This window comes from Acartia tonsa, chromosome 6 (genome assembly GCF_053477335.1).
Source record: "Acartia tonsa isolate MP-2025a chromosome 6, ASM5347733v1, whole genome shotgun sequence".
Lineage (NCBI taxonomy): Eukaryota > Metazoa > Arthropoda > Copepoda > Calanoida > Acartiidae > Acartia > Acartia tonsa.
The window spans coordinates 21,509,410-21,532,883 of NC_137265.1; the positions used below are offsets into that span (position 1 = coordinate 21,509,410).

At 34.0% G+C, this 23,474-nt stretch overlaps 2 protein-coding genes across 2 annotated transcripts in view; both read left to right on the forward strand.

Annotated features, from left to right (window-relative positions):
• The first annotated feature begins 278 nt into the window (after window positions 1-278).
• LOC145322084 (uncharacterized) lies at window positions 279-8,177 on the forward strand. Its single transcript, XM_080163854.1, has 11 exons — window positions 279-387; window positions 1,414-1,495; window positions 1,733-1,824; window positions 2,254-2,352; window positions 2,597-2,696; window positions 2,895-2,967; window positions 3,335-3,455; window positions 5,766-5,855; window positions 6,412-6,497; window positions 6,674-6,802; window positions 7,275-8,177. The coding sequence occupies exons 1-11, from the start codon at window positions 301-303 to the stop codon at window positions 7,396-7,398; spliced, it is 1,083 nt and encodes a 360-aa protein (XP_080019980.1). The 5' UTR covers window positions 279-300; the 3' UTR covers window positions 7,399-8,177.
• A 2,180-nt stretch (window positions 8,178-10,357) lies between these two features.
• fry (microtubule binding protein furry) overlaps window positions 10,358-23,474 on the forward strand; it is a 48,239-nt gene continuing 35,122 nt past the window's right edge. Inside the window, exons 1-20 of the mRNA XM_080163855.1 lie at window positions 10,358-10,529; window positions 10,970-11,070; window positions 11,287-11,337; window positions 12,083-12,168; window positions 12,491-12,573; window positions 12,996-13,090; window positions 13,462-13,707; window positions 14,317-15,011; window positions 15,375-15,516; window positions 15,794-16,310; window positions 16,715-17,263; window positions 17,527-17,939; window positions 18,103-18,173; window positions 18,530-18,773; window positions 19,460-19,686; window positions 20,084-20,186; window positions 20,705-20,857; window positions 21,138-21,250; window positions 21,968-22,110; window positions 22,739-23,207. Of these exons, the coding sequence (XP_080019981.1) occupies window positions 10,481-10,529; window positions 10,970-11,070; window positions 11,287-11,337; window positions 12,083-12,168; window positions 12,491-12,573; window positions 12,996-13,090; window positions 13,462-13,707; window positions 14,317-15,011; window positions 15,375-15,516; window positions 15,794-16,310; window positions 16,715-17,263; window positions 17,527-17,939; window positions 18,103-18,173; window positions 18,530-18,773; window positions 19,460-19,686; window positions 20,084-20,186; window positions 20,705-20,857; window positions 21,138-21,250; window positions 21,968-22,110; window positions 22,739-23,207 (4,550 nt within the window). The 5' untranslated portion in view covers window positions 10,358-10,480. The remainder of the gene's footprint in view (window positions 10,530-10,969; window positions 11,071-11,286; window positions 11,338-12,082; window positions 12,169-12,490; window positions 12,574-12,995; window positions 13,091-13,461; window positions 13,708-14,316; window positions 15,012-15,374; window positions 15,517-15,793; window positions 16,311-16,714; window positions 17,264-17,526; window positions 17,940-18,102; window positions 18,174-18,529; window positions 18,774-19,459; window positions 19,687-20,083; window positions 20,187-20,704; window positions 20,858-21,137; window positions 21,251-21,967; window positions 22,111-22,738; window positions 23,208-23,474) is intronic.

Consider the following 23,474-nt stretch of genomic DNA (forward strand, 5'->3'; position numbering starts at 1 on the left):
GACATTATTTTTAGTGTGTGACAAATATAATTGTCTACAAATTGTACTACAAATATTAAATCTTAAGTTACTTCAGCCTAGCTAGGTCCTAGGAGAGAGGGCGGGGGAGGTAAGGAAAATAGCCTAAAGCCAAACTAAGACGTTTATAAAGCTTCCCTGAAAATTCAACTCATTCGACCTGCTTTTTCCAGATATTTAGCTTCAGACATTAAAAAACTTTCTACTCTAGATATAATCTTTTAGGATGTAACTTACATAAATTATAGATATATATATATTGTTTATATTTTCAGATCAGAAATGGAGAGGTGGTTAAAGATCTTGATAGGAACTGGAGTGTCAAGTTTCGCTTGTGTCATTTTTTTCCTCATCTACGATAGAATTCAGGTAAGGTGATGTTTGATTGTGATGTATATGATATAGCAAGAAACTGTATAAAGGGGGTTTCATCATGCCCAATATATATATATATAAACAAAATTATAATCTATTTAGGCTTTACAAAGGGTTATTTTTTGTTGTCAACATCCGTAGTTAAACAACTAAATCACCAAAGTTAGCCTTTCTAATTGCAATTTAATCACCGGGTATAAAAAGTATCCAAAGGGGTAGTTTCACGAAAGGCATTTGAACTTGATTTAGTGAACCGCATATTTTTTCCTTGTTAATTGGTTAAACTACATTTATATGGCATATATTTGAAAGGATTTCAATTTTCTACCACGTAGTTTTTAAAATATCAAGTCTTGAAAATCGTCTTTTTAAATTGCATATATCACAAAAAGACGATTTTCAAGTCTTGATATTTTCAAAAGTACGTGGTAGAAAATTGAAATTCTTTCAAATATATGCCATATAAATGCCATAAAAATATGCGGTTCACTAAATTAAGTTCAAATGCATTTCGTGAAACTACCCCTTTTAAATCCAACAAATGAGAGATCTTGGGTACAAGATTAATATTCTTCATATCCATTTCTTCATTTTTTCTTGGGTTGGAATGGATCACATTAGAATTTTGCTCTCTAAAATCTATTTATTATTGGTGGAAACTTTATTAATATCTGAAATGAAACACGTGAAGAAGTGTTTAATTTCTTAGTTATCAAGCTAGCTATATTAATGGCCTGCTTGGGACCAATTATGTTTCAAGGAGGTTGGGGATTTCCTGGATTTTGACTAGTGATCATCACACGTATTAGATTCACTTTTATATGTAGTGAATTCCAATATATTCAAAAGGTGTAATTTAATAATTCCATATTTTATTCTGAACAAGTCAAAGTGAACGTAATGTTTATGTTTAAAATTATTTCTCATCGATTGATTGCTGTGAGAGTAACTAGGTACACATTGAGTAGGTACAAACCTTTTATTATATTTTCTTAGCAAAGCCTATAGGTATTTTTTTAGGTGTACTTCAGAACAAAGAGGCATGATATTGACAAAGGAAGTTTTACTTTACAATCAAGAGTTAAGAAAAACAAAATGAAAGGTAACAAATTATTGATGTGGAATTTACAGGGATCGGGATGAAACAGAATCAAATTCAAAGGCCTGTAGTATAATATTGAGCCCCTTCCCCGCCACTTTTACACGTAAGATTGATTAAAATCTGTTTATGTTCTTATGAATCTTCTTTTACAGCTGTAAATCTTTCTATCTAGAAGTTGAAAATACCAAATTTGACTATAACATAACCAACAGATCTAATGTTAACGTTGATTTATAGAGGAAGACAAAAAAGAAGAAATGGCGAAACTTCTTTACGATGAACATGTTACACAAGATCATGAAGTTTTGTGTATTTGCACTGAAAACAAGGTACCTATTGATTTTTTACTTATTATTACAGTTAATACATACAAATTTTATGGAGGGATAGTCCAAAGATATGCAAGCCATAGGTTAACATTTCGCAATTGAATATATTTTTTCGAAAATGCTAAATAATCTTGTTTTTAATTCTCTTTACCCCTAACTGTTATATTCATTAAGGTAAATTAAAGTGAGAGTTCTGCCATACGTAGGCTGTGGTAAAATAATGTTGTGTAAACTTCGTTTAGGAATAAATGTGTGTATTACATCTGATAGGTACTGAATTTTCCATTTAATATTAAAATAAAATCTAGGTTGTATCATATACCTATACCTAAATGCCTATACAAGCTTTGTTTTTTTTAACACAACAAAGTATCAAAGAAATGCCTACCTAACAATGGAAAAAAAATAAAATCCTTTTATTTTTTGTAGACTCGTGGTTGTGGATTATCAATATTTCTGGCAGACCGAGAGATTCAATGGTATGATGAACCTTTTCCTGACTGCTGCACCAAGGAATCTGATGACCAGGTTAGTATTGCTACAATGTCAGGCGAATGACATTAACAGTTTATTCATATGAGTGTGAATTGTCTTGAGGTAATCTAAGCAGACAGCAAACTGCACTTGTTTATTCAACGTCTCCTTTTTCTCACTATTCATTTAAATTTTTTGACTAGAATACGGACTTTCTAGATACCTTAAACTGTTCCTCATTAAATCCGGATTTTCCATTAAAATATTTTACAGTTTAATCAATAGGTATTTTGTTTAGGACTTTGCTTACCGTAACTCACTTGCGGCAGTGGCCCACTGGGCCAACCAGTTCCTTCTCGCAGATGCTGTCAACCTTCTCACCATGGATGGAAAACTGGGTAAGCTTTATTTACATAACTTATTTAGATACCTAAGGAGAACATAGGCATAAAAAGCTTTGCAAATTTCTATTAAAGTGCTTTATTGTTACGAGAAAACTTAGCCATTGGGCATATGATAAGAAATTTTCAGCGTTATTTGTTCGTCAAGGTCTAACAATTTAGTTAACCTAATTAACAAAAACTTTGTTTTTGTAGTGAAACTTGTTTGTTCTGGTACAACTCGTCAATGGAGAAGCTTCTTTCAATATGAAAAGAAATTTAATTTTAGGTAAAATCTTTTTTTATCCGTCATAAATTCAACGCAAGTTTAGTGTAGATAAGTGTGGGAATGTTTAGATCGCCCGCTTACAGTTAATACCTATAGATATTTCAATAGTGTTTACGCATTTTGAAATTTCTTTGAAGTAGGACACCAATTTTAACAGACTAGTTTAAGGAAAGATCCCTAAAAACAGAAATATGGTTTGATAATATTTATTGAGATATTATATAAATCAGTTTTTTCTATACATAGGTAGATGATAAAATAATGAAAACTATCATGAAAGCATTTGTATTTCAATTTACCCCAGATTTTTTGAAAAAGTGCTAAAAATAATTATCCGTCATAAATAAAGCTAATTTAAAATATTTAGATTATTTATGCAATGGACTGAGAATTATGTGTGTGGCGAGGTTGATATGGTTGAGCTCTGGGAACAAGCAGTCGTAGCTGCCAACAGGCTCATCAAGGGAGAAGGAGATGGGGCTTTGAGAGTGAGTAACTGCTTTTGTTAGTCGGTGCTTTACCTCAAAGTGCGTACTGCAGGGTGACCACTATGTACGTTATGTTCAATATGTTCATATTGAACACCACTTTTAGGTTTTTTGGTACGTTTTTGTTCGTTATTGATTTTTGTGTACAATATGAACATTTCAGCATACGTTATTGTACGTTTTTCTGTAATGTATGATTAGTATTAGTAATCATTAATATATATGTATTTCATAAAAACTACAAAAAAATTTCTCCGCGCTTCGCGCGCCATTTTACCAATTTATCCTGGGATTTATGACGTCATAGTGAAGCTTCCATAAAATATAAAAACTCAACTCAATCAAGCATTTCAGTAAATATAAAAAAAATCCTCTAAACCAATTACAAACCTTATCAGAAGGCGAAGTTAAACTTTAAAAGAGTATGATATTTGTTCATCAGTTAGCAAGATAATTTTTAGTTGATATTTATGTTTTCTTGTACTTATAGGAATGAGATACTACTTTCTATAATACAAAGTAGAACGATGTTTGTTAGGGTGGGTTGATTTTGGACATTTTTTTTCTGAGGCCAAAGCGGGGATCTGCACTCAATTTATATAGATATAATACATCTCTGGATGATTTAAAATTTATCCTAAGTCTTAAAACCGCTGACGACCAGACATTCAATTGTATAGCTATTTGTAAATGGGAGTCAAAAATTTATTGAATCAGAACTATGGCTTCACGGTGCTCCCTGGAAATGCCTTGAGCTGAGTCAGGAACTTTTGTCCGTTTTAAAAAATCTCGTTCCTAGCCTGAGAAAATCTAAAAAACCTCTACAAATTGGACAATTCTCAATAAACCTTAACAAAATTAGTTTTTTTAGTGATTTCTAAGGCTAGGAACAAGATATTTTGAAATGGACAAAAGTTCCTGATTCAGCTCCTCAAGGCCTTTCCAGGGAGCACCATGAAGCCATAGTTCTGATTCAAAAAATTTTTTGAATGTCGTCTTTGCATACTAATAAGTAATGAATTATATTTTTAAGTGGTCGTGTTCTAAAACTTAATTTTTTTAAATTCTTTATCGGTCAGAAATGTTTTTAAGGTTAATTTTATCTGTTGCATATCCCCGCTTTGTCTAATTCGGATATGAACCCACCCTAATGTTTGTTTATCTATCCGTCTTTCTTAAGCTTAAGATCTCGGTAACCGCTGAACCAATTGGGTTCTACTCTTCAGGTAATATACCTACTGGTCCTGTTGTGGTTTTAGGCAAAGAATCCCCCCCTCCAAAAAAAATTCTTTTTCTTTTAAGTAAGTGAGGTGGGGAAACTCCCTTTAAAAAAAAAATTTACATTACCTCTTTTGGCGATGCCCCTAGAGGCTAGTGGTGAAGATGCTGGAATATTTAATCGTACTTAAACAAATGAATATAAACCTCATTGTTAGTTGGTACATTTACATGATTAAATTGGGGTAAATATTTTTAGGGGAGGTAATTAAGGGGGGGGTAGTTAACACCCAAAACAGATTTCAGGTGGGTGAAAAATTTCCGGCGTGCTTCGCGCGCCATTTAAAGATTTAATGTAATTAACATAAACTTTCAATTTGGTTTTTTGGGGGGTTGGGGGTTTCTCACCCCCCAAGAAAATAGCCTAAAACCACCACAGGACCAGTAGGTATATTGCCTTAAGAGTAGAATCCGATCGGTTCAGTGGTTACCAAGATCTTAAGCTTTAGACGGACGGATGGACAGACAGACATCAAGCTACTTTGTATTATAGATGTATGTGTTTTATGGTACATTATTGTACGTTATTTTTTCAAAAAATGTACGTTATTGTGTTCATTGTAATTTTTTTGTAGTACGTTATTTTCAATATTAATATCAAAAAGGCGGTGGTCGCCCTGGTACTGAGCACCTTACCTGTACTAAAGCAATAAAAAATTTAAAAAAACCTCACTCTTGATTTCACTTTATTTAAAAAATGGTGGTCAGGTTTGGGGTTCTATGCGCAACAAGGCACTTTGAGGGGAAAATGCCTCTTAGTCTTATTACCAATATAAAGCTTTGAAGATATCTTGTTTAGATTTTGTAATTTAGAGGGTAGGAAACCTTTCAAACTCAGACAAATAGATAATAAAAATAAAATTGCACATACCTCCCCAATTAGTTTTTAGTTAGGTTAGGTAAGGATTGTTTCATGTATAATATTAGTTTAGAGACCCCACCGCAAGGTTAAGGGTCGTCCACGTAGGGGCATATATTTAGTTTCTGGTTTAGATTCCACGAAACCTTTAAAACATTTTTATAATATATTAGGATTTACCATTGTCTGGATGGAGGATCAGACGAGTAGTTCCAAACACTGAGGCGTTCCACATGGTTCCCCACCCAGGAGAAATAACTCCGGTAAAGTAATACTTGATACTTTATTTTTATTTGCACGTTGCACAGCTAGTTTGTTGCAAGGGTACAAAGTCTGTGAATATGACATTGAAATGGTATAGAAGTTGACATATTTTACATCTAAAATAAAGATAGGTAGCTTCTATTTGGTGTGCGTGCAACTAATAAATATCCTTAGTGTGTTTAGACTCAGAGTTGTCTGGTGAACTATTTTAATCAATACTTTGTTTATGACATTAAAGTTATCTATTCTCTTTTGTTACATAAAAACAATATGTTAAGTAGTATATTTTTTTAAGTTTATAAATGTTTTTTTGAAGGTGATATATTTCCATCTCGACTTATTTGGTTAGACCAATTTATAATATTTTCCATTATTGTAACATTATTACCTTTAAGATAAGCTATCTACCTATTCAATATATAAAGTATAAAGTTTCAAAATAACCACACTATGTTTTACATTTGAAAATTTTATTCTTATAATCATTAAAAACGCAACCTACAATTTGTAATTTTAATTAGATAGGTACAGTTCTTTTAATGTTATTTTCGTTAGAATGACAATAACGACAACGAGATTGGTTCAGAGGATGGAGAAGACTCAGATTATGGAAGAACTCTCAGCTTTACTACCAATGAAAGGTAAAGTGTTGACTAAAAATTAAAAGAAGTATGAAGGGACATTGCACGCAAAGAAAAAAAAACTATTTTATTTTCCACACTAAGCTAAATTAATCATAAGGCGTAGTAGATAAAAAAAGAAGATTATATTAAGACGAATTGGCAATATTCTTAAATATTTATCTAACCTATCCTAGGTCTAGTGTTGCCAGCAGTATGTCTGTACAAAGTGCCAGTGGAAAGAAAATTCGCGGACGGGCTGGCAGCAGTCTTGCTAATGACCTAAGAAGAAGCTTGGCTGAGGAAAGAAGGGCTTCTCTGCAAAGGTAAGGAAAACAAAATAATTTTCTCAGCTCAAAGCTTTATTCATAAAGATCTCCTTAATGACTGATCAGATAGGGTTATGCTTTTCAGAAAATTTTCATATACATTATAGAGTGGATTTGGGCTATTTCCTTTCCCACTGTAGACCCTAGGGGCTAGGGTCGCAGGAACTAGTATGTCAAAGAGTATTTGACATGTAAAATAAAAGCCTACTTGGATCAATTTCATTTCGTGGACTTATTATGCCTTTTTGAAAAAAGGCATTTAGTTTGCACTTCTTCCACCAATTCAAAAAGATAGCATTAAACTATAACTTTAGTTTTAAAAGGAATAGAAGAACGATTTTAAGGTGATTTTAGAGGGCACTATAATTTCTTTAAGGTTTGTACCTATGTATTTACAAAAAGTTTTAATAATCATTTTTTCATTTGAAAAAGGCATCAGTTTTCATGAAAACTATTCTTGTTCATTTAGGCAAAGTGCTGGATGTGGAAGTGGACTGGACGCCAACCTGGAAGACGATGAAGTTTTCTCAGATCTCATGGGGGCATCTGCCATTATGAGTCCTACTTCTGAAGAACTACTGCTTCAACTGTGATTGGGAGTCACGTTTTAATGGATTAATCATTGACTGAGAGAAATAAATAGATTTGAATTAAAAATAAACATAAATTAACAATCTTACTCAAACAGGCACCTGATGCAGTATTTGGCATGGGGATATAAGGACAATAATAAGGGAAAGGGAGATTCTCCTCTTTTGTTAGGATGGTGTTGTCACCCCCTCTTGCACCCCTCTCCAGCACACTTCTATACTTAAATAGTTTAAATAATTCTCATGGCAACTTTTATATGACTACAAGATTCTAACTTACATTTATATTACACATTTGTACTTTATTTTTCATATATCATTTAGTATAAGTTAAAAAATTGCGTATAAAACTAGTTTTATATGAGTCATTTTAATATTAATTATGTAGCAGACTTTTATTGATATATTTTAACATTGAAAAATTACTCATGCGTAACTCATTTTATTTGTCATAAATGTATTTTTTACCTATATGGAATTATGAATCTCACTAAGTTTAAGTATTACCTACCATTCTACAATTATTGCTCATTTGTAATTTATTAAAATTATGGATTTTTTATTTTATACCTATCAAGATTTTTATTTGAAATCATCAGTATTTATGAAATCGAAAAATTCTATGAATTATGTGATATTTAAGTAAAAATATTATTTTTATAAATTTTACAACGAAGTTTTTTAGATTTTATCGCTGTTTTTATATTTTTATACATTTTATAGACTTTTAACTAGGTACTTATATTTTCTAATGAAATAAAGGAATATTGTTAATTTTAGAATTAAAATGACGTAAAATGAGTGTTCAAGAAAATACAAATGAAGGTAGGATTTTAAATTTATTTGAAAGATTTTTTTTGTAGTAAAAGATCCTGAGAAAAAAGGGATATTTCTACGCGTAACTGCATGTTTGACTGACAAAATCTTTAAAATCGAACCTCAAAAATTAGTGAATAGGCCAAACGAACAGATACACCCTTTCAGAGTACCAGTACATGAAAAAATGAAACAAATTTATTTTCTGAATAAAACGTCAAAGTGAATCCGTCTCAAAGATGCTTGAATACATGATTCATAATAAGGAAACATCCATAATGCCTAATCTTCCTTGTAATAATAACAATATGCATTTAAAAAGGGAAAAGTAAGTTGCGGGTAAAATCCGTAAAGGTGTGTGTTTTAAGGCTTAAAAATTTAGTAGAACGATAATATTCACTAAATATGTGTATTTCTTATTGAAAGGAACACACAACCTTTACGGATTTTACCCGCAACCTACTTTTCCCTTTGGTGGAAAATATCTAATATATTACTAAAGGGATAGTTCTATGAAGTGTATTTAAAGAGTTAAGGTACTTAGAGTAGTGAACTTTTATATGTCTTAGTAGAATATATTAGGCATTGGATAGATATGATTATATGTTAAAGAATTTTTAACATTGTCCAGACCAAACTTTTTTTATTTGACAATATCGAAAAAAGTTAAAGAGATTTGCCACATAAATTACATGAGAATGGTCTATTTTTTTCCAAATATGTATAGCCAAAACACCAATTTTAGATAATCTTTTTTCACATATTTCACAAGAGTTATAAAAAAATTGAACAGGGGTTCCCCTTGGGACAAGTTACTTAAAAAACATAAAAAATAACGTCCGGTTCACTATAGGACAGGTTTTCTATAGATTCTTTTTAAAAAAATACTTACTTACAATATACACATTATCTCACGCGGAAATACCAACTAACCATACAACATATATATATATAAAAAGACCATTCTCATGTAATTTATGTTGCAAATCACTAACTCTTTTAGATATTGTCAAATAAAAAAAGTTTGGTCAGGTCAATGTTAAAATTCTTTATCACAATCATATCTATCAAATGCCTAATATATTCTACTAAGACATATAAAAAGATCACTACTCTAAGTACCATGCTGAATATTTTATTGGTCATTCTTTGTTGTTATGTGTATTTTGTTGTATAAAAAGTTTAAAGTTCTATTAACTAGTAAATGCTATCTAAAGTTGTATTTATGACAAAAAAGTTTTTGCCATATATAACACGCAACGAAGTTGAAAATAAAAATGAAAAACTCATTTTTTAAGGAAAATCCCTGGTAAAATCTCTTAATTTTAATCAATAACTTTATATTATTCACTACTACGTTATTCAAAATAGAAAAAACTTACAGTTCACTATTTTTTTTTTAAATGCACTTCGTGAAACTATCCCTTTGTTAAAGAAATGCTTTCTGAATGGTACCTAATTGATACAGAAAATTCCATACAAAGTTTGAAATCAAAATCTAGAACGTTTATTGGGACCGACTCAAATGCAGAAAAGCTTCGTATTTAAAAATGTACTTTGTAGACTATGAAATATTTTATTTTGTGTCCTTGTTTAAATTACAAGCCAAAAACTTATTTGTTTTTGAAGATAAAAATATTTATTTTTGGAACCTTTTTTGTTTAATATCAATAATTGAAAAACGCAGTGCCAACCTTTTTATGTATATTTTGTATGTATTATAATAATATATGTGCAAATGTCCTTATCTCTCACTTTTTAGCAGCAAAGATACTTTAGATTTGTATATGTCTGTATTTCAAAAAAGTTAATATTTTAAACGTATTTTCTCTGGACCTATCAGAAAAACAAGTTTGAAATTTCTTGTTAATATACTTATGACTTTGAAGCATCTAGTCTACAACGCACTTTTTCTGTTCGTCCGCCCATTACGCTGCAGTAGAGATGAAAATTCTCTTGCCTGATTTTCTCGGCTGTTATTGCAGACATATGTTTTATTTATCCTTTCATCTATTACGCTCTAGTGTATATAAATACAATTTGTTTTACTCGGCTGTTATTACAATGATTATATTCTTAAGATGAGCTTCGCTACTTATGTATATTGTCACCCTTGTTTTATTTTATATTTTGTTATCATTGCCTTAGTAAGAGAAAGTTATTAAAGAGAATAAAATATAAAAAAACATAATTATTTAAAGTTAGGCTAGGTTAAAAACCTTTCAGGCTGACGTGTAGAATATATTTGTCCATATGTTCTTATGTCAGCATGGAGTCTATCCTAACTAAAATATTTAGAAGGAATAATTCTGTCAGCAGTGAGTATTTTCTGGTTCATGGTTTATCATGGAATGTTAAAAATTTATTTCAATAGCTGAAACTTGGACTATAACTTTGTGCCTTGCCATTTGTCATTTGAATGGGCTTAGAGACCACTAAAATTTGTCTTGCAAAACTTTTTGCGTGTCTGTCTGTAACATTTGTTTAAGGTTGCCAGAACTTGTCTGATTTTTCATCAGATTTTCAATATTTTTGGCTACGAGAATAAAAATACCTATTATTTTATGTCTTCCTTTTCTCTTTTAAACGTATTTTTTCGTATATGCTAGGTAGTTTTCACCGGGTTTCAAATTTTGTAATTAGTAAGTATTTGAAAATAATTTCTAGATGTTATTATTTTGTTGTAATGGCAGTTTTTCCATCCATAAAAGCATCAGTTTTCTGAAACTAATCTTGTTTAAATATCTTATTTTCTTAGGTGTAGACCACCAGGACGAGTTGGAGGCTGATGGAGTGCCTCCATACGAGGACAGGCTTGGTCCAGATGGAGCAGAAGGAGAAAATCCAATTCTGCCTCAGGTAACAATATTATATTTGTATTATATATATTTAACTTGGAGGAAACGTGGAAGAGGATTGTTGTATGGATCTTGCAGTCCAAGTTTTAGTATTTTATTACGTCTTAGTAAACTAAAAAGATCATGTACATGTACAATCAAGTATTAGAAAGTCCAATTTTGATAAAATATTTCTTTGTTTCACATTACATAAACCTAAATATTTTTTTTATTACAGCAACAATATTCTGGAGTAGGGAATGAAGAGGAAGACAGTCAGGACGACCAGGTAAATTATTATAGTGAAGCTATGCAACAAGATTTATCTGTTGGTTAGTCTGTTTTTGATGTATATGTTGCTTTTTATGTTTTTGCATTGTTTTATGCCTAAGTAAGGCTTAAAACAATTTGTTTCAAATTTTTCTGTGTCTAAAGGTAATATTTTATAATTCTTATTTATTACCTACCTACGCAAAAGAAATGAATTTTAAATATATACTATCAACTATGTGTATTGTAATGCCTCTTAATGACAATGGGAGAAAGTGATTTTGTTAAGAATGATTATAGTGGTATATTATACAGTTATAAACATCACATTCATGTCAGAGTAGGATAATAATGAAAACTCTGTTAAGTAATACTTTGGGCTTATCAAATCAAATTATTTTTTGTTGCAACTTGTCACTCATTTGTCCTATACCCAAGAAATCAACAAGAATAACATTTGTATATAGGATGAGAACTATGATAGTGTGCCCCACTCTCTGGAGAGGTCAGGTGGCCAGGTACTGCCATGGGGGGCTCCATACAAATAATAATAATATTTGTATATAGGATGAGAACTATGATAGTGTACCCCACTCTCTGGAGAGGTCAGGTGGCCAGGTTCTGCCATGGGGGGCTCCATACCAATAATAATATTTGTATATAGGATGAGAACTATGATAGTGTGCCCCACTCTCTGGAGAGGTTAGGTGGCCAGGTTCTGCCATAGGGGGCTCCATACCAATAATAGTAATATTTGTATATAGGATGAGAACTATGATAGTGTACCCCACTCTCTGGAGCGGTCAGGTGGCCAGGTTCTGCCATGGGGGGCTCCAAAGGAAAGAGTCAGGTAGATAACTTTCATAAAGTAGTGTTACTGCTTCATAACTCGTTTTGTCCGTACGTCCGTTGATCTTCAACTATTTATCTTTTCTCGTCTCTCACATTTCAACAAGACAGAGTAAAAGGGTCTATTTATAATGCTTATAAAGATTAATCAGCACATTTACTAACTATCAGATTTCTTTTTTTTCATTTTATTTTTTATTCAAAACTTAACTAACTGATTCATTCTACTCTAATACATTCAGACTTTATTGTTATTTCTTAATTTTTTTGGCATTGATACCGAATACTTACAAGTTTACAACCTAATGTATTTTTTTTTATAGATTTCCATCCACAGTTCACATAGAAACAGATATAAAACCTGGTGAATTTGTGATGAGAACTCTTTTTGCTGAGTTCACCATTCAGGAATACACAATGTCATTAACTTGTAATGTAAGGAAACAAGAATGACAACATCCATAAAAGCAAAGCTAATCAAATCAGACAAAAATAAGAGTATTATCATATACCTACCTATTGTTAGAAGGCTGATAAAAAGTTTGATTTTAGCCATTTGTTAAATTGCTTTGGTGCGAGGATGCTTAATATGGATAATTACATTTTAAAATAAAATTCTACCTATGCTTTTTATTTAACATTTCTGATATTTTCCATGAATTGCCGTATTAGAAACAGATAAGGATAATTTTAGTAACTTAGAAACGTATTTTTTTGTGTTTATTAGGTATAGAATTGCAGCGATTTTGGTAACAAAACCTTTGTGTAATGAATTTATGTGTTGAATTAAAATCAAAACAAGGTTATATGACATTATGCGTTAACTATAGGCTGAACGTAAAATCACAGCTGTTATGGCCGAGCCTTTGGAGAGACCTTTGTCCAAGTCTCTGCAACGAGGGGAAGATCCACACTTTGACCAGGTAAAACTAAAAAGTGTTGGATTCTCTTATTAATTTTAGGTCATGAGTTAAGTAATGATCCATAAAAATAACTTTAAATAGATTATTAGTTTTTCATCTAAAGAAAATCATTTTAACATACCTAGGTATATCTTGTGTAACATTTAATAATAAACATTTAACATATTTAAGCAAAATATACCTATTGTTTTCTGAATATTAGTGCGCAATATTAGTACTATACCTATCTCCTTTTCATAAATATAAAAGTATTTTCTGCAATTGGTGGTAATAGTATCGAGCAAAATATTTATTGCTTATAAGTTTTTGTTTTTACTAGTTTTCATTCACATGGGTTGAATGTTGAAATAAATAAGTTTTTTTAAAATTAGATTCTCTGTGCATTTGGAAGCGTAGCAGAACACTGTCTACCCAGCATACTAAAGACCTTAATAGCCTGGTACGACAAGCAGGGTGTGGAGTGGATTGTGTCCGAGTACAAGCCCTGCAAGTCCGACAGCAAGGGCAAGAGTGAGCTCAGCCATGTCACGGAGATGGAGTTTGTGTCTGAGCGCCGAGATCTGGCCGTTGAGTTTATTTTCTGTCTGGTTCTCATTGAGGTTATCAAACAGCTGCCGGTATGCTTTATTTTTTATTTATGAAATAAGTCACTCATTAATTAGACCGGTTGTTTTTTGGTTACCCCCAGTACCCAATAGGTATAATCCCTTATCTATAGTACCTAGTAAATAAACTTAAAAAAACTTAGTTTCAAGAAATATGAGGGGTTTCTTTACTCGACAAGGCTCATTGAAGGAAATTCAATTAATAAAAATCCAATATGAAAAAGGTACAAACAATATCTTTTGTCCATATCTGTAAATGTTATTAATTGGTATGGGGTCTTGTTATTTTAAGTTCCTTACATTCTACTTCCGCTATTCCTGACATATAATCATACTAGCGGATTCGTCCTAGCCCATAGGGACTTTGCCCAAGAGGTAATTTAAAAAAATTGGGATTTCTTTTTGTTTTATGGGGGGAGTTGGGGGGGGTCTCACCTCCCAAGAAAATAGCCTAAAACCCCCACAGGACTAGTTTGTATATTCCCTGAAGAGTATAACCCAATTGGTTCAGCGGTAACAGAGATCTTAAGCTTCAGATAGAAAGATAGACTGACAAACGGATATCGTTCTACTGTGTATTATAGATAACTACAGAAATAACTTTATGATTAATACTTTTAGGTGCACCCTGGCCACGAGGATCTAGTACACACAATTGAAAACCTTTGCTTCAAACATTTCAAGTACCGTGGACCTGGTGAAACATTGGGACCCAACGCAACATCAATCCATACCATTGCTGATCTATACGCCGAGGTTCTGGGTGTACTGGCAAGCTCCAGGTTTCAGGCAGTGCGCAAGCGCTTTACTATGGAGCTTAGAGAATTGCGCAGCAAGGAATCCACACCTCAAACCATCCAATCTATCATTTCTCTCCTCATGGGCATGAAGTTTTTTAGAGTTAAGATGGTGCCTATTGAAGAATTTGAGGTTTCCATACAGTTTATGCAGGAGTGTGGCGCATACTTCTTGGAGCTTAAAGACAAGGATATCAAGCATGCAATGGCGGGATTGTTTGTTGAAATATTGATGCCGGTGGCGGCTACAGTCAAGAATGAGGTGAATGTGCCGTGTCTCAAGAATTTTGTGGAAATGTTGTACAGTCAAACTTTGGATATGTGCACCAAGACAAGAAATAAGCTGGCTATGTATCCTCTTGTTACATGTTTGTTGTGTGTCAGCCAGAAAGCATTTTTCCTCAATAATTGGCATAGTTTTCTGACAATGTGTCTGCAACATTTGAAGAATAGAGATCCTAAGCTGTCTAGAGTGGCCCTGGAGTCATTGTACAGACTTCTTTGGGTTTACATGATCAGGTGAATAATTTGTATTCAAGTATGGATTTGAAACCGGTGGATTATAACTGGTTCTGAACAATTCTGAAAAAACATGTATCGTATTGTATTATAGACTGTTTTCCACGAATACAAAAAATAAAGATCATATAAATAATACCTACCAGTTTTATTAGCCCCTCAGGGGCAAAAAAATGGAATTAACTTTAATTTTACAATCCACAGAAAACTGTCTATAATACGATGCGATAAATAACAGAAAATCATTAAGTTATAAAACAGAATTACGGAAGTACCATTAATTTACAATTAAACCATAGAAGAGAAGCACATCGTTATAGAACATGCCTAGAATGCTAAAAGTTCTAATTATAACATTTTCAGGATCAAATGCGAATCTAACAACGTGACACAAAGCCGCCTGCAATCCATTGTCAACTCCCTGTTTCCCAAGGGGACTAAAACTGTTGTCCCCAGGGACGCTCCACTTAATATCTTTGTCAAGATCATACAGTTCATTTCTCAGGTAGAAATTCCCTAATTTTCCTATTATCCTATCCAAAATATTTTTCTTAAACTTTTCGACTAATCAAGATAGAGAGTAACATTAGATTTTTGAAAAGATAGAAATGTTTGGTACAAAATGACATTTTGTTGGCTTGTTTAAAGTTTTTGTTGGAATTATAAAACTGTTCTTTTTCTTCTTAGGTACCTAGCTAAAATTATTATCTATGCATTTAGAATACCAATATTGTTACAAGTTTTTAATAAAGTTTAGGTACTCTGAAATATTTTAATTTTAGGAAAAACTTGATTTTGCCATGAGAGAGATAATATTTGACCTGCTGTCCGTAGCTCGACCCATCAAATTTATCAACGCACCCGAACGTATGTCAATCGGTCTTCGCGCATTCCTTGTTGTAGCCGATTCGTTGCAGCAAAAGGAGGGCGAGCCGCCGATGCCGCGAACTGTCGGCGTGATGCCCTCCGGCAGTACACTGAGAGTCAAAAAGACTTTCCTTAACAAAATGTTGACAGAAGATGCCGCCAAAAGCATTGGAATATCCCCCTACTATCCATACGTTCGCAAAGTATTTGACGACATACTCCGTGCTTTGGATGCCCAGTTCGGCAAGCCGTTCATGATGACGACAAATTCGGCGGGCAGCGGCAAGTCGGACGCCGAAGATGCTAAGCCAAAGTTGGATCTGTTTAGGACGGTTATAGCGGCCATACCCAGGCTAATTCCGGATGGTATGTCCAGGGCGGAGTTGGTGGAAACTTTATCCAGGCTCACTGTACATTCAGATGAAGAAATCAAGGAAAATGATAATTTTAGAAATAATTGATTTAGTTATACACAAAATTACTAGGTGCTTAGCCAACTATGTTTTTAAATAGGGCAGCAAAAACTCAGATATAATATTTTAGGGCAAAAGCTGTGTGAAGGAATTAGAAAACGGACAACAAATTTATGTAAACCTCCAATCATGATCAACAAAATTAGCCAGTTTTTCGATTAAAATAAGTGGTTAAATAAATTGGACACTTCTAGGACACCAACCAATGAAAAGTCAATAAAAGTACCCAAACTAAATTATAAAAGTTTGGGTACCAGTATGATTTAAAGCCAATGTCGTCCCTTCCATTATTTACCTAGACTAATCCCCTAAGAAATATATAGGTACTTTCTAATTAATACAAATTATCATTTTTACATTACCAGGATCTCTCCTGCAAAGCCCTGCAAAATTTGGTCATAGACTTCCCAGACTGGCGGGAGGACGTTCTCTGGGGTTTCATGCAGTTCTTTGTCAGAGAAGTTCAAGATCTCAACACCAATCTCCTCGACAACGGCCTTCGCATGACCAATCAGCTGTTGGGGGCGTGGCGGTCAGCCCTTGAAAAGATTGTACCCAACATACCCAATGTTATCGGGCCTGATCCAACTAAAGCTGACCCTGACAAGCCTGACATGCTGAAGGTGATGCGGTATGCCGAAGGCTTATCACTGACCATGCTGTGCCACATTAGGATCGCCACCAGAAAGTTGGCTGTGCATATGTTGAAAGAGGTCAAAGGTATTCTCAAGTTGACCGGTGCTGATCGTGGTTTGGAAATGGCTGTTATCGATGCACTTGACCAGGAGACAAAGTCTGTTGTGGAACAGTGTTCGAACCTGCTGCCTCAGGCGGATAAGAATGCTATAAGCAACATGAATAGCTTGGATCTGCAGTGGCTGGCGGATAGAAGTTCCAGTCAGTGGAGCTCAGGCATGGATAACTATACAAATAAAATACTTATTGCTGGAGTCTTTAAAATTTTCTTTTTAATGATTAGTTTTATTGAATGGCTCTAGATTAAAGATCTTAATTTCAATGCTATTATTCTTTTTTATAGTCATGATTTAGTTAGCATTAGCAATAAATGCCACTTCATCTAAAGTACCTAATTAAGAGACTGTACAAATTATCAACTTTTTCGCATCTTAAGCTAATTCTAAATTTCTTTTATCAATAATTATCTATGATATCAGGCTTCCATGATGACGGCACCACAAGATCAGGATCTACACAACATCTTTTCCTATCAGATCCATGGTCAGCCTGCCTTCTCGGCTTCCTAGAATACAAGCGCCTGCCAAAGACTTGTCCCTCGGCCATCCTGCACACCTGGCCGATTATTCACACCCGGCTGACCCAGCTGTTTACAACAGTGCAGCCTGTGCCGGTGCCTGAACAGCGGTTGTTCCCTGGCGGCGCGCAGAAAAAGCCCGCCAACGAGCGGGATATATCGCTGCATCTATGGAAAAACTATATAGCTGTGGCGTGCCGGGTGGTGCCAAAGATTCCTGCCCCGACTGGTTATAGGTGTGTGTCTCCAGATTTGTCGCTGACACACCTCTCGTCGTCTCCAGAATCACTTCTGGTCCTGGAAAGACAAGTACAGGTACAAACAAAATAAGATAATTTAGCAAATGTATGTGTTTTTGTAAACTATGGTATCTTGTGGGTTTTACTGTAAATATTTAAATTTTATCATATTTAAGGAGTAGCTGCACTACTTTGCAACCCGTGTGCTTCACACTAACCTATTCTATTTTTTATTTTAGCAGGATAAAAGTTCCAGCAGTCCCATGTTGTCTCCAAGTGTCATGTATAAACTACTTATTCCCCTCTTAAGGTACATTTTAATTATACAAAATAAATAATAAACTAATTCATATTTGTATTAAATAGAATTATTATATCCATTGGCTTCCAAACTTATATTGCATTTCTCATATATGTTTGAATATAAAGAAAACTTATGGCTTGTATTTTAAGACAGAAATGTGCCACTTCAATATGTTAGTCTTTTAGCGCCCTAATTTTGAATAAAAAATCTAATTTTAATTTCCTTAAAAGAACAAAAAGAATTAAGTATAAACGCATAAAAGTAACTTGTTTGGTATGTTTATTTACTAAGAAAGGTTCACCTTATTTGCATATTTTAATGACTCTAGCTAGGTACCTATTGAAATTCGTTTCCTATCATAGATGTGAGGTGTCAGATATGCGTGACAGTGTGGTGCAAGCCTTGGGTAACATCAACCATCACTCTCTCATGGACATGCTCGAGGAGAAGGCCATGAACGACTTCATCAGGGAGGCCTTGGACCGCAAGCCTGAGAGAAGACGGAGGAGAAATAGGGATCCATTTAGACTTCAGCTAGTCAAAGTGTTTGAGCTTATTGCCAAGAATGGAACATTCAGTCGGTCACATGGTGTTATCGATGAAAATACAGGAATGTTTTTCTTCACATTAAAGTAGCGCAATATTTTTAGAAAAATAAAGAAGTTATTTGAAATAAAAGTACGATAAAAGGGGGGGGGGGGAAAGTGACACTTTTTGAAACCAAAACTAAAAGTCAACAAAGGAACTCAACTAAAAAAAGGGTTACAGGTCTGAGATTTTGCATGGCAGTTGCTTTATAAAGGTACTATATGGAACTGTGAAGAAACGGCGGCGCAACCGCCGAAAACCGCCGTTTCCCGCCGTAATTTTTGTTGCCTTTTCTCGGCGGTTTTCGGCGGTTGCGCCGCCGTTTCTTCACAGTTCCATATTGTACCCCTATAAAGCAACTGCCATGCAAAATCTCAGACCTGTAACTCTTTTTTTAGTTGAGTTCCTTTGACTTTTAGTTTTGGTTTCAAAAAGTGTCACTTTCGCCCCCCCCCCCCTTTTTATCAAATAACGAGTTTTCATTCTCTTTTGAGCAATATATGTATTACTTTTAAAAACCAAATGCTAAAAAAAGTAATTTTTCCCAACCACGTTTAGATGTTCAACCTCCTTATTGACTCATTGAGCTGCACTGATTGAGCTTATGATACAAAAAATTGTCTGAAAATTTTCTTTGGATTAATCAAAAACTAAATATTATTTTTCTGTGACATTTTGTATGTGAAAGAAAAATATTTTGTTTCACAGAGTCATTAGCGCCGATCTTTATCGAGTACATCAGCGGGGCCAGAGAGCTGCTGGAGACAGAGAGTGAGAAGGACTCGGCGGTCATCATCAAGGACATCAAGATACACTTCATCGGGTTCATCAAGGAGTTGGTCTCCTCCTTCCCTCTGGATAAGCGCAGGACTCTCATCAGAAAGGAACTCCGCAGGCTTCTGTTCAATTTATTTGCCAGCTGGGCCGGAAGGTATGTCATATTTATCAGAAAGCATAATTTAGTAAGAATATTAATGACATAGAAAAAAACATACCTACAGTTATATCAAAATTATTTCAAAATAGTAGGTATGCTGTCTATTTGTCTTAATATTAGTAGTATAAATCTTAGGAACTAATCTGTAATGATCTGTAGTACTTGTGTGTCTGCCTGTTCTAGAGCAAAAAAGGTTGCCTTTCTTAGACGGGCAATAAGGCTAAAATATAGATATAGTCTACAATGTGGAAAAAGATACCTAACGTTTTTGTTTTCTATTTATGTTATGTATACAAATTTTGTAGGTTTATTTAAACTGGCAAAACTACTTTTAATTAACTTTCATTTTTAGAATCTTAATCCTAAATTTTTAACAATTGAAATGTTTTAGATTTGGTCAGCTTTTTGGAATGAGCACCAGCAGTAGTTCCAGCTCAAGCTCAAGGTCTGGAGCTGATAATACCTGCACGGAATTTGAATTTTCTGCTTTACAGGTAAATTAGCAACAACATTCAATGGTTCAACTTATCCCTTTACAATTTCTGTCGCATGTCTGTAGCATCCCTATGTATCTGTAGCTCATGTACAAGGTCATGATCAGGTAGAATTTACAAGGAATTTAATTTTCTGCTATACAGGTAAATTAGAAAAATATCATTCCATGGTTGAATCTCATCCCTTAGTTTCAAAGTATGTAGAAGATAATTTTGAATTTTAATAATGCATTACCATTCAGGAAGAAATGGGACAATGGTCTGTTTATTACACTAGTCCCCAAAGGTTTATAATAACGTTTTCCTATTCGTTGGCTTAACAACTTAAGGGAATTTATTGTAAATTGAATGGTTGGTTCATTAAGTCAGGTGTCGAAACGTTTCAACCACTAATTGTAATCTACAGCAGAGGTAATTTTGTGTATGATAATTGGAGATGCACATTAATTTATCGGCCATTGTCTTATCCCTTTAAATCCCTGATTACCATTTCTGGCGTTCCAATTGTTCATGTTTAGGCAATGTTGGCTGTGCTGTGCAGTGGCCCCTGCTTCGACCTCAACATGTTCAGTGAGGATGCTGAAGTGTACAAGCTGCTGGACTTGCTTCTGGCCAGTGAGGATCAGAATATCTATAATGAAGGACAAAGAGCTGTTGTTATGTTGCTGGAGGTAATAATGTTCATTATAAAGTACCAGGATGTCTGTTTGTTTGTACCGAAGATTTTTGTCAACCAATGATATGGTTCTTCCTTATAATGTAGCTTCTCAAAGGTCCTGGCAATTTTTATCATTATTTTGTGTTTTTAAAGAGAGAGTTATTTTTTAAGAAAAGTTTAGTCAACAAAATTTAGAAAAACGAACGAAAGATCCATGAATAAAAACTTAAGTACCCCTATATTTAATAAACAATTTTTATTTTTAAGTATTAACTATTTTTACAATATTTCAGGTTAATCCTGACCTTTCAACTTTGCTTGATTGGGTGGTTGACCGTTGCTACACTGGTTCCAGCCAGCAGGCAGATGGATGCTTCACAGCACTAGCTACACTCTTTAGTACAAGGTAAGCAAGGTTGACCGTTGCTAAACAGGTTCCAGCCAGCAGGCTAATGGATGCTTCACAGCACTAGCTACACTGTTCAGTACCAGGTAAGCAAGGTTGACCGTTGCTACACTGGTTCCAGCTAGCAGGCAGACGGTTGCTTTACAGCACTAGCTACACTCTTTAGTACAAGGTAAGCAAGGTTGACCGTTGCTACACAGGTTCCAGCCAGCAGGCAGATGGATGCTTCACAGCACTAGCTACACTGTTCAGTACCAGGCAAGCAAGGTTGACCGATGCTACACAGGTTCCAGCCAAAAATGTAAAATGTTTTTACAATGTACTATAATGAAATGTTCGTTTATTCATTTTATATTTCTCATTATAGTAGCTAAGTTAATCTATAGTCTACTTGTGTATATATATGTATGTCAGACCGTGATATCTATTCTGCTATTTTAGATAGACTACTAATTTTTCATGAATATACCCTTCACCATAGCATCCTGTAAACAAGTTTCTTTGTCCGTCAGTCTGTCGGTCAGGCTACAAAATGCATTTATATATTGATAGATTAAGTTTTGTGAATTATGATACCTATTAATCTTATTCTTCTCTTGTTTATTCTTCCCTCCAAATCTGAACATCTGCTCTATAACTCACTTTGTCTGTTAGTCAATCCATGGGTTTTTGATGCATAGCTACTTCAATATGTTGTAATCCTTGTTTTTTTTTCAGGGAGTACCCATGTGACCACTATACAGCTATAATAAATGTGACCCTGATGAACTGTGGGTGTCCCAGGACTGTTATCCATGAAACTGCTCTCCAGCTGTTACAGATGTTGGATAATAGATTTTTTGGCACTGTTCTTCCATTAGGTATTATTTTTATTAGATTATGTCTTTTAAACTTCGAACTGTTTTTTCAAAGGAATGGAAAGTTCTTTCCAGTATGGCTTTGAAATCGGTTTATATTTGGTGGAGAAAAACCGGTTCTCAGCCACACTGAAAAAAATTATGTATGGAAATTTTCCATGAATATCAAAATAAAAATCCTTAAACTGGTTTTAATCTTATAATTTTTTATTTTGATATCCGCGGAAGCTGTCTATAATACAACAACAATAAAATAACTTTTTTTTAGATTTTGTCTTTCAAACTTTTTATTATTCTTCCAAATCAATGGTTAGATCTATACCCATTAAATCTTAATCTCATAGTACAAGGTTTTAATTTTAATTCAAAGTGCTAGTACATAATACGATCTTTCGTTGAATAAAAAGAATCAATACAGCTATTATTTTACATTTATTTTAAAGTAATAAAGAAATTTTTTAAGTACATTGTCTAGACTATTGATTTTGTTGTGCATTTTTCAAAATAATTTGAAACCTTGCTAGGTATTTTATTCTTATCTTTGTAAGATGCAGTTTTTTTGGATGCCCTATAGGTATAAAAAAAAACTGTTTAAATTTTTATCCAGATATCGAGTGTTTTCTTATTTTAGGAAACATGGATAATTTGAGTGGAGGAAAAGAACGATCAACCTTGGACGTTTTGTTGTCGACAACGTACAGCAGGTCGCAGCTGTACCTGTCCAGACAGCTCTCCCAGCTCCACCCAGAGCTCACAATGCCTATGTTCAGCGAGATCAGCTCGCGGCTGCAGACGGCCCGCCCGGCGGCCCGACAAAACCTGCTGCAGTATCTGCTTCCCTGGCTGTATAACATGGAGCTGGTGGATCCCAACATCCCGCCGCATCCCAGCAATTATCACTATCCGTACTATCAGTCGTTTGAGATGAGCAGGCCGGGGGTGAGGCGAGAGGGTTGGGGCTCCGCCGAAGCAACTGAGATGGTGACCAATAATATGTTCTATATAACCTGCAAGTTTGGGGATGATCATCCGAAAGAGGTGGAGGAATTATGGTCTGCGCTGTGTGCCTGCTGGCCAAACAATCTCAAAGTTATTGTCAGGTAAACTTTCTTAGTTCCTAGCAATATCTTCTTATACATTATTATAGTTTGATAGTTATTTATCGTATTTTCATAAAGGAATTGATATTCCAAATATTCTGTCAAAGTTTGAAATTAAAGTTTTTGCCATTTGTTTATTATATTGACAAAATGATTTGGAAACCTATTCCAATATAAATTCTAAAATTTGAAAATCTTAACATTTAAATAAATCAATATCAGTTTGAGAGTCAATAATCAATTGCAAGATAAGCCATATCAACTACT

Excerpts from the sequence above, each read along its gene's own strand:
- LOC145322084 (XM_080163854.1), top strand. The coding sequence starts at position 301 with ATGGAGAGGTGGTTAAAGATCTTGATAGGAACTGGAGTGTCAAGTTTC. Across the intron at positions 388-1,413 it reads TCATCTACGATAGAATTCAG|GTGTACTTCAGAACAAAGAG; the intron begins GTAAGGTGATGT and ends GTATTTTTTTAG. Across the intron at positions 3,456-5,765 it reads AAGGAGATGGGGCTTTGAGA|GATTTACCATTGTCTGGATG; the intron begins GTGAGTAACTGC and ends ATAATATATTAG.